The following is a 16,722-nucleotide window of genomic DNA, read 5'->3' as shown; positions in this document are numbered from 1 at the left end:
GTAGACTAAACCCCAGCTGCGTAACGGCACAATCCCAAAGCTAGTGATAGGTTCCCTTTAAGCACTATAATCATTAGGCCTCATGCACACGGACGTTTTTTTTCACGGTCCGCAAAACGGGGTTCCGTTGGTCCGTGATCCGTGACCATTTTTCCGTCCGTGGGTCTTCCTTGATTTTTGGAGGATCCACGGACATGAAAAAAAAGTCATTTTGGTGTCCGCCTGGCCCTGCGGAGCCAAACGGATCCGTCCTGAATTACAATGCAAGTCAATGGGGACGGATCCGTTTGATGTTGACACAATATGGTGCCATTTCAAACGGATCCGTCCCCATTGACTTTCAATGTAAAGTCTGGAGTTCTGTTATACCATCGGATTGGAGTTTTCTCCAATCCGATGGTATATTTTAACTTGTAGCGTCCCCATCACCATGGGAACGCCTCTATGTTAGAATATACTGTCGGATATGAGCTACATCGTGAAACTCATTTCCGACAGTATATTCTAACACAGAGGCGTTCCCATGGTGATGGAGACGCTTCAGGTTAGAATATACAAAAAAACTGTGTACATGACTGCCCCCTGCTGCCTGGCAGGTGCTGCCAGGCAGCAGGGGGCAGACCCCCCCCCCCTGTTTTTAACTCATTGGTGGCCAGTGGGCCCCCCCTCCCCTGTTGTTAACTCGTTGGTGGCCAGTGTGCGCACCCCCCTCCCTCCCTCCCTCTATTGTTTTAATACATTGGGGCCAGTGTGCGCGCGCCCCCCAACCCCCCCTCCCTCCCTCTCTTGTTTTAATACATTGGGGCCAGTGTGCGCGCGCCCCCCCAACCCCCCTCCCTCCCTCTATTGTTTTAATACATTGGGGCCAGTGTGCGCGCGCCCCCCCAACCCCCCCTCCCTCCCTCTATTGTTTTAATATATTGGGGCCAGTGTGCGCACCCCCCCACCCCCCTCCCTCCCCCCATTGTAATCATCATCGGTGGCAGCGGAGTAGAAGATTTTCATACTTACCTGCTTGCTGCTGCGATGTCTGCGTCCGGCCGGGAGCTCCTCCTACTGGTAAGTGACAGCAATGCGCCGCACAGACCTGTCACTTACCAGTAGGAGGAGCTCCCGGCCGGACGCAGACATCGCAGCAGCCAGCAGCCAGGTAAGTATGAAAATCTTCTACTCCGCTGCCACCGATGATGATTACAATAGAGGGAGGGGGGGGGGGGGTTGGGGGGGGTGCGCACACTGGCCCCAATGTATTAAAACAATAGAGGGAGGGAGGGCGCGCGCACACTGGCCCCAATGTATTAAAACAATAGAGGGAGGGAGGGGGGGTTGGGGGGGCGCGCGCACACTGGCCCCAATGTATTAAAACAATAGAGGGAGGGAGGGGGGGTTGGGGGGCGCGCGCACACTGGCCCCAATGTATTAAAACAATAGAGGGAGGGAGGGAGGGGGGTGCGCACACTGTGCCACCAACAGTTAACAACAGGGGAGGGGGGGGGCCGCACAATGATATTCAAACTGGGGAGGGGGGGGGGTCTGCCCCCTGCTGCCTGGCAGCCCTGATCTCTTACAGGGGGATATGATGGGGTTAATTGTACTATCATATCCCCCTGTAAGAGATCGGGTGCTGCCAAGCAGCAGGGGGCAGTCTTGTACACAGTTTGTAGTGTATTCTAACTAGAAGCGTCCCATCACCATGGGAACGCCTCTGTGTTAGAATATACTGTCGGATCTGAGTTTTCACGAAGTGAAAACTCAGCTCTGAAAAAGCTTTTATGCAGACGGATCTTCGGATCCGTCTGTATGAAACTAACCTACGGCCACGGATCACGGACACGGATGCCAATCTTGTGTGCATCCGTGTTCTTTCACGGACCCATTGACTTGAATGGGTCCGTGAACCGTTGGCCGTGAAAAAAATAGGACAGGTCATATTTTTTTCACGGCCAGGAAACACGGCTCACGGATGCGGCTGCCAAACGGTGCATTTTCCGATTTTTCCACGGACCCATTGAAAGTCAATGGGTCCGTGAAAAAAAACGGAAAACGGCACAACGGCCACGGATGCACACAACGGTCGTGTGCATGAGGCCTTATATGGCAGAAAAAGATCATATACTTTATACACAGTACGTACCATAACATCAACTGTCATTGGTGTAATCTGATTGTTATCTATTATCATTTACTACAATATTACAGAAGCATAAATATCCCAACAACACGTAACCAACCACTCTTACAAATGCATAAAAATAAATCTTTTAAAGAAACAGTAATGTTAAACATTGTTTGCAGCATAAGAACATTGATTTCACATGTTTATTTACATAGACGATAGTACTGAGATATATACAAAAGGAAATACCTTAAAAGCACACCTAAACTTTTAGTTTTCATAATTCAATAGCATTGGTGATAACAGTGAACTTTGTAATATATTTTATTTTAAAAAAGTGCCTGTTTCTACACATATTTCCCTTCCCCTGACCTGATCATTGTCTCTGAAATGACTGAGCAAATCCACACAGGGAAGTGTGTACACAGACGACTGAAGTCTATTGGGAGTGGGGAGGAGGATGACTGAGATGCAGCGACTACTGGTGATTTATGTCTCCCCAGAGCTGGATCATTGGGTGAAAAGCTCTGGGGTGAAAAAAATCTCTCACTTGATGATGCAGCTGCATCTAGTCTCTCTCCCGTCTGTCTGCTGTAGGATGATCTGTCCAGTGGACAGATTTGATTAGCCAATTCAGAGACACTGATTGAATTATGAAAAATTAAATTAAAGTTTAGGTATGCTCCAAAGGGGTTGTTAAAAAGCGATAAAAAGTCAGGCAGTATGCTCCATTCACTTCTGTGGGAGTTCTGAGAATAGCCAAGCAAATGTGCATGCTGGGAGTTGTAGTTTCACCACAGCTGGGGTGCCGAAGGTTGCTGATCTCTGCACTAGATTGTAGTCTGGCAGCACACATGGCATAAATGCTGAGGCCAGTAATTGGCTACGGCGGTGTCTTGTGTGCATGGAATATCACCTCTGCAGCCAGGAAAACAAACAGCAGCAGGGAGGACGACGCTGGCAGAAGTAGGGAAGAAAAGGAATCCCTTCTTTTATTATTTTAGACCATTTACAGTTTTTATTGTACTTGGACAACCCCTTTAACCAAAACCAAGTATAAAGTAGTCTCTTCCGCAATGTCCTGCTATAGAGTGTTTAGAAAGTAGCACCATTTTGTGGTAACGGGTATCCAGGCTTTTCCAAACTATCCATACATCTGTTTGAACTGGTAGCATTCATTACAATAACCATTGCACTTGTTGTTACCATAGTGATCACATCCTGGTGCCCTACAGCGCAGTTTAGGTGTATCTTCTCCAGATGAGTGATGCGCACCTCTATTCTTGCATTGTTCACAAAGTTCATCATTTTTGCTTGTCACCGGGTTTCTGCAGACATCCCTGGCACATAGTTTCATGTGATTACCAGCCCGATTTTGTCCAGATCTCTGAGGAAAAAATGATTTAGACTTTTAAACATGGACTACCTTAAACAATTTCCTAAAACATCTGCTACCATTTTAAAAAGGTAATCTGTCACCTATGACCTTCCTATCCAGCTGTTTGTATAGACACATAGCTGTGGTTCTCCTGATTAAAACACTGCTTTCCTTTTGTTGATCAGAGGCTCCGTTCCAGAACTGATGATACTTTTCTTAATATGCAAACTAGACTTTTGGTGCAATGAGGGGGGTCATCATTGCTCTTGTTGCACTCAAGCTCCACAAATTTCTGTGGCTAGCCCATCCCTGCCTGCTTTGCCACTGTCTGGCCCTGTCAATCAAAGCCGATAGGGAGGGGCTCCCCACAGAAAGGAGCGGAGCTTACGTGCCACAAGAGCAACAGTGATGCCCTCATTGCACCAAATATCTAAGTTATCTAAGCATATTAAGAAAAAGTATCATAACTCAGGAACAGAGCCTCAGATCAACAAAAGAAAAACAGTGTCTTAGGGTACTTTCACACTTGCGTTGTTTGATTCCGGCAGGCAGTTCCGTTGCCTGAACTGCCTGCCTGATCAGGCAAACTGTATGCAAATGCATGTAATTTTTCTGACTGATAAGGATCCTTATCAGTCAGAAAAATGCATTGCAATACCGGATCGGTTTTTCCGGTGTCATCAGGCAAAACGGATCCGGTATTTATTTTTTTCTCATTTTTAAAGGTATGCGCATATTTTGAATGCCGGATCCGGCACTAATACATTCCTATGGAAAAAAATGCCGGCATTCAGACAAGTCTTCAGTTTTTTTTCGCTGGAGATAAAACCGTAGCATGCTACGGTTTTCTCTTTTGCCTGATCAGTCAAAATGACTAAACTGAAGACATCCTGAACGGATTACTCTCCATTCAGAATGCCTGATCAGTTCTTTTCCGGTAATAGAGCCCCTGTGACGGAACTCTATGCCGGAAAAGGAAAACGCTAATGTGAAAGTAGCCTTAATCAGGTGAACCACAGCTGTGTGTCTGTACAAACAGCTGGATAGGGAGGTCCCTGGAGACAGAACCCCTTTTAGGGACCCTATTCTGAACGTACACAGCACTGAACAAACAGAGATCATCAACTTCAAACATCAATACAAAAAAAAATAATTATATATATATATATATATATATATATATATATATATATATATATAATCATTCGATGTAGTGCTCAATGATTTTTAATATTCAATATATTCTGACTATAGCTACCTCTGTTTGTCTTTTTATCCGCTCTTCTGTACTTCTTGCTTCATGGTATCTTTGGTTCTGGGCTTCAATAAAGCATTTCTGGCAGAACCCCTCAAACAACGTACTACCTAATGTGCTGCACTCGCGGCCCAAGCACCGGGTCATGTTCTTGAATGCAGCCACGCTGACATTGCTTTGTGATGTTCTGTTAGATCGACTGGAATTAACTCCTAGAAAATATAAACCAAAGTCTTAAATGAGTTACTAGTAACATCCAAGCTAGTCAGCATGAACAGACCAACTGGAAATACACAATCCTCAATACTGCATGACATACCGTATTTTTTGCCCCATAAGACGCACTCCCCCCCCCCCCCTTCGTCTTTTGGGGCAAATGCCATTTTGCATCGCAGACTGCGATGTATCAGCGGGGAGGGAGGAGGGGCTGGAGTTCAGGAATTTGATCCCCCACATAGCAGCGCCATCCACAGATCCCCTCCATAAACAGTGCGTCATCCACAGATTCCCCATAATAGTGTCATGCACAGACCACCATTAGTTCAAAACCCACCAAAGGGACACCATTTGGTTAAAAAAAAAAATCTTATTTTCCGCCTCAAAAACTTAGGTGCTTCTTATGGGGCGGTGCTTCTTATAGGGCGAAAAATAAGGTATGTGGCAACCAATACAAAAAAAAACTGGCAGAAAATTTAGCAGATGACAAATCACTTCTTTCCTGCATCAGTTTTAATACAGGAAGCTCAGTTTGTCCATCCCTCTCCTACAGGGAACATACTTTGATGAATTTCTGTAAAAGAAAATACCGCCCCAGCCGAACTAAGTACCATAGTGCAGCACAATATACTGCCGACCGCGCCATAGTATTCGACTGTACCACGATTCTGAGGACGGCAATACAGTTGAATGAGATCATATGGCACAGGTGCAAGATCTCCTGGAGAATCACGCATTAAGAAAAAAATAAATAAATAAAAAGACCATCAAACGCAAAGGCGTGGGAAGCTTGATTTCAAGTGTCAAGGTCGTTGCCCCCTTGACTTTAACTTGCATACCGTACAAGTGGCAAAATAAAAGTTGCTTTCCTGCAATCTTGCTCATTGGACAAATTAGACAAAGATATCATTAGAAACCAAATGACTTCAGCTGGCAGGTCCTGTGGGCAGTTTAGGGGGCGTTTTGGTGGTGACAGATTCCATTTAAGACAAAATACCCCTTTCTGATGGAAGTGTCCCTTTCACAACTACAGAATGCTGTCACAGACAAGGGCCTAAACAATACATTCCATTAATGCCATTCCTATCTATCCGATACTCAGACTCCCATTAAGTTTTCAGTTAGGTGAGAGCTGAAGCAGTCTGCAGTCCTGCTCATGGTGTCACAGATATGCATTTTTTTTGTGCCATTACCAGCTCTCTACCAATTAGTATTCATACGAGCTCCGTGTTTCTCATTCTCAGAGAGCAAGAAAAGAGGAACTCTAGGTTCTCCTTTACACTGCCCCATCCACATGGCTGTCCACATGTTTGAGTTAGTGGCATCAGCATTACTTATGCAGCTTGGAAGTTGAACACTCTTAGGGGACGTTTTGTGCGGAGACGTGCTGAAATTTCGCCGAAAACCCACCGGCGCCCGTGTCCTCTCTGCTTTCCATACTTAAAGGGGTTCTGCAGTTTGTTTAAACTGATGATCTATCCTCTGGATAGATCATCAGCATCTGATCGGCGGGGGTCCGAAACCCGGGACCCCCGCTGATCAGCTGTTTGAGAAGGCAGCGGGGCTCCAGCAGCGCTGCAGCCTTCTCACTGTTTACCGCCGGCCCAGTGACGGCACGACTAGTATCAACTGGCCTGGGCGCGGTTAAGCTCTGTTCACTTGAATGGAGCTTAGCCCAGAGGATAGATCATCAGTTTAAACAAACTGCAGAACCCCTTTAAAGCTGCGGCTGCGCCGAGAAAGGACGTGTCCAGATATGCAATTCTCAGCGCTGCCTGCCATTGAGCTGTATGAGAGGCAATGAGGACGTAGATGCTGGCGGCTCTACGTCTCTCTGCAACAAAATTCCGCTCAAAGAGCCGCCATAAGTTGCTACCAATAAGGAAAAAATATATTTCTGGTATTATTGAAATGACCATAAAAAAAAGATAAATAACCTACCTCTGTTTTCTTTATATTCAAAGAAGCATAAAGTGCAAAATCCTTGATTTTGTAGTGTACCAAAATACTGGCAGCCAGCTTTTCTACATTTTTGGTTAGGAGTCCTCTCTTCTACAGAAGGTGAACTAGTGGCTGATGTACAAGTCTCATTGCTTGTGGCCTCTTGACCTGATAGATTCACAATACTCCATGACCAATTGACAGGGTCAGAGACGGACCTCTGATGAAGCAAAGGGGGAATGCTTGAATTGTGGGAGAGTTCTGTAGTCCGTTTAAAGCAAGAGCTGCAAATGCCATTAAAAGTCCTAGTGGCATCCTGGAAACATATATTACACCTAATTATGTCAGAGGTCCTAGCTCTTTCAGTACTACTGCCTAGCTGAGAATGCCTGGCATTATGACAGCGTTCACAAAGTCCACTCAGCTCCACATTCAGTGTAAATGGACAGTCGCCTGTCTTACATTTCATTGCATTTGTTTCACTGAAAATAAAAATGCTGGGTGCTGTTGCTAGTGCAGGGTCTTCCAGCGACTGTCCTGTCATCTGACATGATGGTTCAGAATTTTCATGTTTGCCATGTACAGCTTCACCTTTCTGTATTTGGGTTTTAGTCCTGTCAACGGACTTCTGTTTCTTGTCAAAGCACTCGTGGCAGTAGGGTTGTGTGCTCACAGACATGAAGAAAGGACAATTTAATGTCTCACATTTCACTTCGACAAGAGACAGCTGAGGAAGGACCATCTCAAATCGGCTTTTCCCACCCTTGGTCTCCTGCCACCGCTTGTACTCATGCTGAACCAACTGAAAGTAATCTTCCACCAAATTAATTTCCTTGGGTAAATTGTTTTCATCAAGCCTGCAAAAAATAATAATAATTTATTTTGGAGCAGTAATTGGCATTTTTTTAATGTAAAAGCACAGTTGTCCCAAATAATATGTTCGGAGGACTAAGGAATTGCTCACACATGGTGGATACACTGTGGATTTTCCATACTGAATTTGCAGGCAGAAAATCTTCAACATATTGCAGTAGTAGCAAAGTGGATGAGATTAACAGCTCATACACAAGCTTTAGCGGAAAGTGACATACAGGTTGGATTTTAAATCTGCAACATTTAAATTTTTTGCAATGCAAAGGGTAAAATCTGTGGCAAATTCACACAAAATTTGTGACAAAATCTGCATGGAAAATCGATGGCAGAAAATCTGTCTTAATGTGCTTGCCCTTAAAATCTATGAACACCTTTGAGGGCAATTTTTTTAACCACAACCAAGACAACAACTGCAATATGGAGGTTCGTTAATGGGCCAAGGACAGCTGCCAGCACATGACAAGACCAAAGGCCAAGATCAAAGACCAAAGGTAATTAATAAAGCTAAGGGCACCAGAATTGTAGCTCAATTTGTGGCAAAAACTGGAGAACAGAAACAAAATCAGTGCATCCTGCATGGTAGGACAAAAACTCAGGTGCACAGTCAGAGTTTTATGGGTTCTGCTAAGAACCTCTAATTGTATATTAGATGAGGTATAAGTTTGTATATAGATCATGCACAGTTAGTTTGCTGCTATGCCTGTGTGACTTCCTCAACAACTGGAGAACACCAGTTTTGTTATGGGTCTTAGGCCTCTTGCACACAAAAGTTTTTTTTCTCCGTTTACGTTCCGTTTTTTTGCATTCGTACATGGAACCATTAATTTCAATGGATCCGCAAAAAAAACGGAATGTACTCCATATGCCTTCCATTTCCGTTCTGTTCAAAGATAGAACATGTCCTATTATTGTCCGCATAACAGACAAGGATAGTACTGTTCCGTTACGCAAAAAACAGAATGCACACGGACGTTATCCGTATTTTTTGCGGACCCTAATATACTGAAAAAGCCATACGGCAGTGTGCAAGAGGCCTTAGGCTGAGTTTACACTTCAGTTATTTGGTCAGTTATTTCCATCAGTTATTGTGAGCCAAAACCAGTAGTGAAGCCTAAGGTGTAATGATTTGATTTGCCCCTGTTCTGCGTTTTGACTCACAATAACAGTTTTAGATGGAAAGGGGACATGCCATAAATGCGTCATTTGCATCAAAACCTTGGTGCAAAAGTAAGCCAACCGAGAGGTTGTATAAACTTAAACAAAAGATGCGTCAAACTTATCATACAGCATGAGCCACTGTGATAAATATGGTACATCTAGTTCAGTTCTACATTTACAGACTTTATTAATAAATCAGTCCCATTATAAACACTAAACTCTGTACAGTATTGCCTGTGAAAATGAATGTACATGTATATATAAAGGCACCCACCTGGCAGCATTTACTAGGTGAGTGGTACCATACTCCCAGGAATGCACAGGTACCTCTAGCACATGCAAATACTCTTTAAGCAGCTTCTCCCTGGATTTCTCTTCATGGTCCGTTAAAAAGTGCACTTTCATATCTTCAAATCTGCCATTTTCACTGAACACCAATAGAACAGCTCGGATTTCTGTGTGGGTAGCAAGGTTTATCATCAGCAGCAGCAATGTGGGACAGTCTATGTTGACTACAAGGGCTAAGAAATCATACTATAGACAGGCTAGGAAATATATAGCATTAGTCAATCGCAGTGTGTTCATTACCAATCTATATGGTACTATATAAGATACACAGAAGTAATACCTGGTCCTGTGTCTTTCATAGTGACAAGAGGTGCAAAGTGCTGGCTGTCGTAGCCAAGGATAATGGGGTATTTATAGCATTCCTGTGCAGGCCAATGAAGAGGTAGGTAAATTCCACCAACATTAAGAGGTGAAAAACTGGAGCCAGACTCCAAGCTTCGAAACATGTTATCTGTTGAAAAAGGTTTATTTTTTTTATTTTAATATTGCATAATTACTACTTATTCATGTTCAAACATACAGTGCATTCAGAAAGTCTTCATACCCTTTCACATTTTCCCCCATCAATCTGCAGTCAAAACCCCATAATGAGAAGGTGAAAACAGAATTTTAGAAATGTTTGCAAATTTATTAAAAAGGAAAAAATAATAAATTTTATTCAGACCCTTTTACTATGACACTTGAAATCCGAGCACCTGAGGGGTTAATTGTGCGGATCACAGCCCCCTGTAAGGCCCCTTTCACACGAGCGACTATTCCGCGCGGGTGCGATGCGTGAGTTGAACGTATTGCACCCGCACTGAATCCTGACCCATTCATTTCTATGGGGCTGTTCACATGAGCGGTGATTTTCACGCATCACTTATGCGTTGCGTGAAAATCGCAGCATACTCCTCTTTGTGCGTTGCAGTGCGATAATCCACGCAATGCAGGCCCCATAGAAGTGAACGGGGTTGCGTGAAAATCGCAAGCATCCGCAAGCAAGTGCGGATGCGGTGCGATTTTCACGCATGGGTTCTAGGTGACAGTCTATTCACTGTATTATTTTCCCTTATAACATGGTTATAAGGGAAAATAATAGCATTCTGACTACAGAATGCATAGTATATTAGTGCTGGAAGGGTTAAAAAAAATTAAAAAGTTAACTCACCTTATCCTCTTGATCGCGTAGTTCCCGGTCTGTTCTTTGCTAGCTGTGGGCTAAAGGACCTGTGGTGATGTCAGATCACATGCTCAATCACCATGGTGATGGACCATATGATTGGAGCATGTGATCTGACGTCACCACAGGTCATTTAGCCCACAGCTAGTAAATAACAGACCGGGAACTACGCGATCAAGAGGATAAGGTGAGTAAACTCTTATTTTTTTAACCCTTCCAGCACTAATATACTATGCATTCTGTAGTCAGAATGCTATTATTTTCCCTTATAACCATGTTATAAGGGAAAATAATACAATCTTCAGAACATCAATCCCAAGCCCGAACTTCTGTGAAGAAGTTCGGGTTTGGGTACCAAACATGCGCGATTTTTCTCACGCGAGTGCAAAGCGCATTGCAATGTTTTGCACTCGCGCGGAAAAATAGCGCATTTTCCCGCAACGCACCCGCCTCTTATCCGGGCAAAAAACATGACGCCCGTGTGAAAGAGGCCAAAGAGATCGGATGCTGCCAGGCAGCAGGGGGCAGTCATGTACACAGTTCTTAGTATATTCTAACTTGAAGCGTTCCCATCACTATGGGAATGCCTCTGTGTTAGAAAATACTGTCGGATCTGAGTTTTCACGATCTAACTCAAATCCAATGGTATATTCTAACATAGAGGCGTTCCCATGGTGATGTGGACGCTTCAAGTTAAAATATACCATCGGATTGGAGAAAACTCAGATAGGGACTCCTAACTTTACATTGAAAGGGGACGGATCCGTTTGCAATTGCACCATATTGTGTCAACGTCAAATGGATCCGTCCCCATTGACGCATTGTAAGTCAGGACGGTTCCGTTTGGCTCCACACGGCCAGGCGGACACCAAAACAACTTTTTTTTTAACTTTCCTTCATGTCTGGTGATCCTCCAAAAATCAAGGAAGACACACGGAAGAAAAAACGGACACGGATCACGGAACAACGGAACCCCGTTTTGCGGACCGTGAAAAAATACTGTTGTGTGCATGAGGCCTTAATCATCTTTGTGATGATGTTTCTACGCCTTGATTTCAATCCATTTCTGGTAAATTCAGTTGACTGGACATGATTTGGAAAGAGACACCCATGTCTATATAAGGTCTCAGTCGAGAATGGCTATCAAGGCAAAAATCAAACCATAAAAAGGAAAGAACTGCATATGGGGCCCAGGAACATGATTTTGTGGAGGCACAGATCTCCTGAAAGTTCCCAAGAGCACAGTGTCCTCTATAATTCTTAAATGAAATAAGTCTGGAACAACCAGGACTCTTCATAGAGCTGGCTGCCCCACCAAACTAAGTAATCAGGGTAAAAGGTCCTTCGTAAGAGGTGACCAAAATCCCAATGGTTACTCTGGCTGAGCGTCAAAGATCCTGTGTGCAGATGCAAGAAACTTCTAGGAGGCCAACCATTACTGCAGCACTCCACCAATCTGGGCTTTATGGCAAAGTGGCCAAAATAAGCTTCTCCTCAGTAAAAGACACATGAAAGTCCACCTGGAATTTACAAAACAGCACCTAAAGGACTGTCATACTGTGAAAAAACTAAATTCTCTGGTCTGATGAAACCAAGATTGAACTTTCTGGCCTTAGGGTACTTTCACATTAGCGGCAGGGGAGTCCGGCAGGCTATTCCTGCGGGTGAACAGCCTGACAGACTCCCCTGCCGCTAGTGTAAAACTAGCCTTAATTCTAAGCATCATATCCTGGAAGGGGGGTGGGGGGCGCCACAAATGATTTTAACACTGGGGGGGTGGGGGGAAGGGCGCACTGCGCCACCACTGTTTTTAATACTGGGAGTGGGGCGCCACCAATGTTTTTAATACTGGGGAGGGCGCACTGCGCCACCAATGATAATTAACGTTTAATACAGGAGGTGGGTTTGTCGGCACAGAATCACATAGCCGGCACCCTGCCTCTGACAGGGAGCTGCGTTCAGCGGCGGCAGTTAACCCTTCAGTTGCGGCACCCGAGGGGTTAACTGCCGCCGATCGCAGCTCCCTCTCATTTAGGCTGGGCACCGCCTCCTGTATTTGTATTAGACATTGATTATCATTGGTGGCACGTCTCTCCTCATTGGCAGCGCGGCACAGGGGGGAGGGAGAGAGTGAATTCTTCTCCCCTGTGCTGCTAAAGAAACATGAGCGCGCTGACAGCAGTGCGCTCATGTTCTGTGATAGCGTGCTGGACGCATTATCGGCAAGGTTAGATGCCGATAACTTTGAAAATCATGAATATCGGCCAATAAGATCGGTAACTCCGATAATCGGTCGATCCCTAGCTAGTACGTGCACTTCAATTGCATTTACTTAAAGGGTTTGTCCAGGATTTAAATCTTCATGACAAATCCTCAGGATAGACTATCAATATTAGATGAGTGGTGGTCTGACTGCAGACCCCCCCTGCAGAATGACGGCCTCTTCATAGTATACCAAGCACAGGCTGTACATTGTATAGCTTATGTCCTTGATGTTCAGAGCTGTCCCTTTCACTTGAATAGGACTGAGCTGCACAAAGGCCATGTGACTGATGGACGTGACATCACACGCCTAAGAAGAGACTGTGGCACTCATCACTGAACGAGTCTTGTGGCATCACCTGAGCAGAGGAAGATTTTCCAGGTGACAATCATTTTTATGTTTTTATTGCATCCCCTTTCTTCTCCCTGGTATTTAGAATTCCAAGACAACCCTTTAAGGGTCCATTCACATGTCCGCATTATGGGTCCGCATCCGTTCCACAAAAAAATAGAACATGTCCTATTCTTGTCCGCAGCCACAGACAAGAAAAGGCATTTCTATTATAGTGGCGGCTATGTACGGTCCACAAAATGTGGAATGCACATGGCCGGTGTCCGTGTTTTGCGGATCCACAATTTGCGGACAGCAAAAACACTTGCGGACATGTGAATGAACCCTAAGTGCAATATTTTTCAGGTTAATATACCTTACCTGCAAGAACAATAATTGACCTCCGAAGGATGTTGGCCAACACAAATATGTGTATCTCTTCAAGGCAATTGTACTGGAGACCACTGTTGCCTACTGAGGTGTCTGTGGATGCCATATTGACAAGATGTTCCCATTCATCATCCCAGTTCTATAGGTAAAAGAAATTATACAATGAATTAGGGATTTCATTTTTGGCAAAATGTATTATTTGTCTAGTGCTGCCTTCTTGATTTGTATAATCTGATTAGCAACGAAGACATACTTTACAAAGGAAATCCAATAGGGATCGACCGATATTGATTTTTTAGGGCCGATACCGATACCGATAATTTGTGAGCTTTCGGGCCGATAGCCGATAATTTATACCGATATTCTGGGAATTTTCATTTTTGAAAAAAAATAAAAAATTCCCACAAATCTGCTGAAAATTAATGTTTATTGTTAATGTGTATTTTTATTTTTTCTTAAATCTTTCTTTTTCATTTATATTTAATATTTTGGTGTTTTTATTTTTGTAACTTTTTTTTTAACTAACTTTTAGCCCCCTTAGGGACTAGAACCCTTGTCCTATTCACCCTGATAGAGATCTATCAGGGTGAATAGGAGCTCACGCTGTCCCTGCTGCTGTGTGCTTTGTGCACACAGCAGCATGGAGCTTACTATGGCAGCCAGGGCTTCAATAGCGTCCTGGCTGCCATGGTAACCAATCGGAGCCCCAGCATTACACTGCTGGGGCTCCGATCGGAGGAGGAGGGGAGAGGGGATCCTGTGGGGGGGCGCACTGCGACTGGGGTGGGGGGCCCTATGCGCCACCCATGCTTAATACTGGGGGGGAGGGGGGGCGCACTGCGCCACCAATGCTTAATACTGGGGGGGCTTGGGGGGGGGGGGAGGCGCACTGCGCCACCAATGCTTAATACTGGTGGGGGAGGGGGGGCGCACTGCGCCACCAATGTCTAATACTGGGGGGCTTGGGGGGGCGCACTGCGCCACCAATGAAGCTTAATCTCTAATTTATTCATATACAGGAGGCGGGAGCTGGCTGCAGGATCACATAGCCGGCTCCCGACCTCTATGACAAGTAGCTGCGATCCGCGGCACCTGAGGAGTTAACTACCGCAGATCGCAGCTACAGCTCATAGAGGCCGGGAGCCGGCTATGTGATCCTGCAGCCAGCTCCCGCCTCCTGTATATGAATAAATGAGAGATTAAGCTTCATTGGTGGCGAGCAGGCCATAGCTCCTCCCCTCCTCTTGTCCCCTGTCCTCCCATTGGCGGCAGCAGCAGCAGCACAGGGGGAGGAGGCACTGCTCCTTCTCCCCTGTGCTGCTGCTGAGGGAACACGGAGAGCGCTGACAGCAGCGCGATCTGTGTTCCCCATACGCTATCGGAATATCGGCAAAATAAATGCCGATACCGATAGCGTTCAAAATCCTGAATATCGGCCGATAATATCGGTAAATCCGATAATCGGTCGATCCCTAAAATCCAATCAAAATAATCTTCAGATAAGCATTAGATACAGGAGGGATAATTACATTGGTGAAGTCTGCGATCTTAGGCTACTTTCACACGTGCGTTTTGAATTCCGTTTGTGAGATCCGTTTCAGGGATCTCACAAACGGTTCAAAACGGATCAGTTCAGCCCCAATGCATTCTGAATAGATAAGGATCCGTTCAGAATGCATTAGTTTGGCTCCGTTCCGCCTCTATTCTGCTCTGGATGCGGACACCAAAACACTGCTTGCAGCGTTTTGGTGTCGGTCTGGCGATGCGGAGCCAAATGGATCCGTCCTGACTTACAATGTAAGTCAATAGGAGCGGATCCGTTTTCACTGACACAATATGGTGCAATTGAAAACGGATACGTCCCCTATTGACTTTCAATGTAAGTCAGGACGGATCCGTTTTGACTTTGTTCTTCATAATGCAAACTGATCTGTTCTGAACGGATACAATCATTTGCATTATAGGTGCGGATCCGTCTGTGCAGATACCAGACGGATCCGCACCTAACGCAGGTGTGAAAGTAGCCTTAGACCGATACAATTTTAGAGATCTGGCCTGGAGTCTAACTCATTTTGGGGATTAGCTATAGGGCCTAATTAGTTTTAAGCAGTAGTCTTGGATCTGAATAATTTTAGAGTCTGATCTGGGGTCTGAATAAGTTTAGGAGTCTACGGTATTAATGCATTTATTGGTTTGGTCTGATTTTTCCATTAAGAAATAAAACATTTTAATGTATATATTTCTACAAAGCTTTTTGAAGTGTTAACAAAGCAACATCTTTACTGTTGGTTTTCAGCTCGGATCTTCACCTGACTGCAGATGTGCCCCTGCTCTATGTCCCATACATCCGTGAGGGTGCCAAATACAATCAGCTATTTTCTTCACATTATCACCACCTTCCGAGGTGGTGTATCGTGTAAGCCACTTGTGACTGCAGGAATAACTAGTGGCATTTCTTACCCGGGTGTCATATCGCAGTTCCGTCTGTTGAAACACTGTGGATTTTACGCACTCCAGCTGCCAGCGGAATTTAAAGTTGCGCGTATCTGTTGTCTTCAGAACACTGTGCAGCGTCTTCCTGAGCACCAAGTCCGTGTCCTGAACACCCCACATATACATGGACACAGAATGCAATAAACAGTTTCCATCACCTACACAAAATGAACGAGGTAGAAAGAAATTGTATTAAAACTAGAGAAATATTTACAGCCTAGTCGTGAAATATTATACAAAAAGCTAAGGCCTTTTTGACATATATTATGTTGGATCATTCAAAATGGATACCATAAGCAAGATCTTCTCCAGAAGAATAAAAGTCACTGGCTGATTACGGCAGTCTTCTCATGCCACTCACATGGCGAGAATGCTAACCAATCGTGGCATGAAGGAGCTCGTAGTGCCATCTACCAGGACAGAACATCACCACTAATAACACTTGGAAATCAAACTAGCTACTCAGTAACGAAGCTGAATTTGGTTTGCAGCAGGGAGGTTAATAATTGCTGTTATACTGCTGTGTGCATGCGTGTCTCCTTGCCAATTATACTGCATATACAGATACAGCAGAGCCGACTTTGTCATTTGGTACAATATGCCGTATTCACACTATAAGGCTACTTTCACACTAGCGTTCATGGGTCCGTTCGTGAGCTCCGTTTGAAGGGGCTCACGAGCGGACCCAAACGCCTCCGTCCAGCCCTGATGCAGTCTGAATGGACGCGGATCCGCTCAGACTGCATCAGTCTGGCGGCGTTCAGCCTCCGCTCCGCTCGCCTCCGCACGGACAGGCGGA

At 44.9% G+C, this 16,722-nt stretch overlaps 1 protein-coding gene across 1 annotated transcript in view; it reads right to left on the bottom strand.

Moving 5' to 3' along the window:
• Positions 1 to 2,093: 2,093 nt before the first annotated feature.
• Positions 2,094 to 16,722, bottom strand: part of TNFAIP3 (TNF alpha induced protein 3) — a 31,714-nt gene continuing 17,085 nt past the window's right edge. Inside the window, exons 3-9 of the mRNA XM_044289453.1 lie at positions 15,891 to 16,081; positions 13,422 to 13,569; positions 9,566 to 9,736; positions 9,212 to 9,392; positions 6,907 to 7,763; positions 4,753 to 4,961; positions 2,094 to 3,503 (exon numbers count right to left, since the gene is read on the bottom strand). Coding sequence (XP_044145388.1) covers positions 3,261 to 3,503; positions 4,753 to 4,961; positions 6,907 to 7,763; positions 9,212 to 9,392; positions 9,566 to 9,736; positions 13,422 to 13,569; positions 15,891 to 16,081 — 2,000 coding nt within the window. The 3' untranslated portion in view covers positions 2,094 to 3,260. The remainder of the gene's footprint in view (positions 3,504 to 4,752; positions 4,962 to 6,906; positions 7,764 to 9,211; positions 9,393 to 9,565; positions 9,737 to 13,421; positions 13,570 to 15,890; positions 16,082 to 16,722) is intronic.

Source organism: Bufo gargarizans, chromosome 4 (genome assembly GCF_014858855.1).
Source record: "Bufo gargarizans isolate SCDJY-AF-19 chromosome 4, ASM1485885v1, whole genome shotgun sequence".
Classification (NCBI taxonomy): domain Eukaryota; kingdom Metazoa; phylum Chordata; class Amphibia; order Anura; family Bufonidae; genus Bufo; species Bufo gargarizans.
Note: the sequence above shows the minus strand (reverse complement) of the source record. Positions and strands in the feature narration are given on the sequence as shown.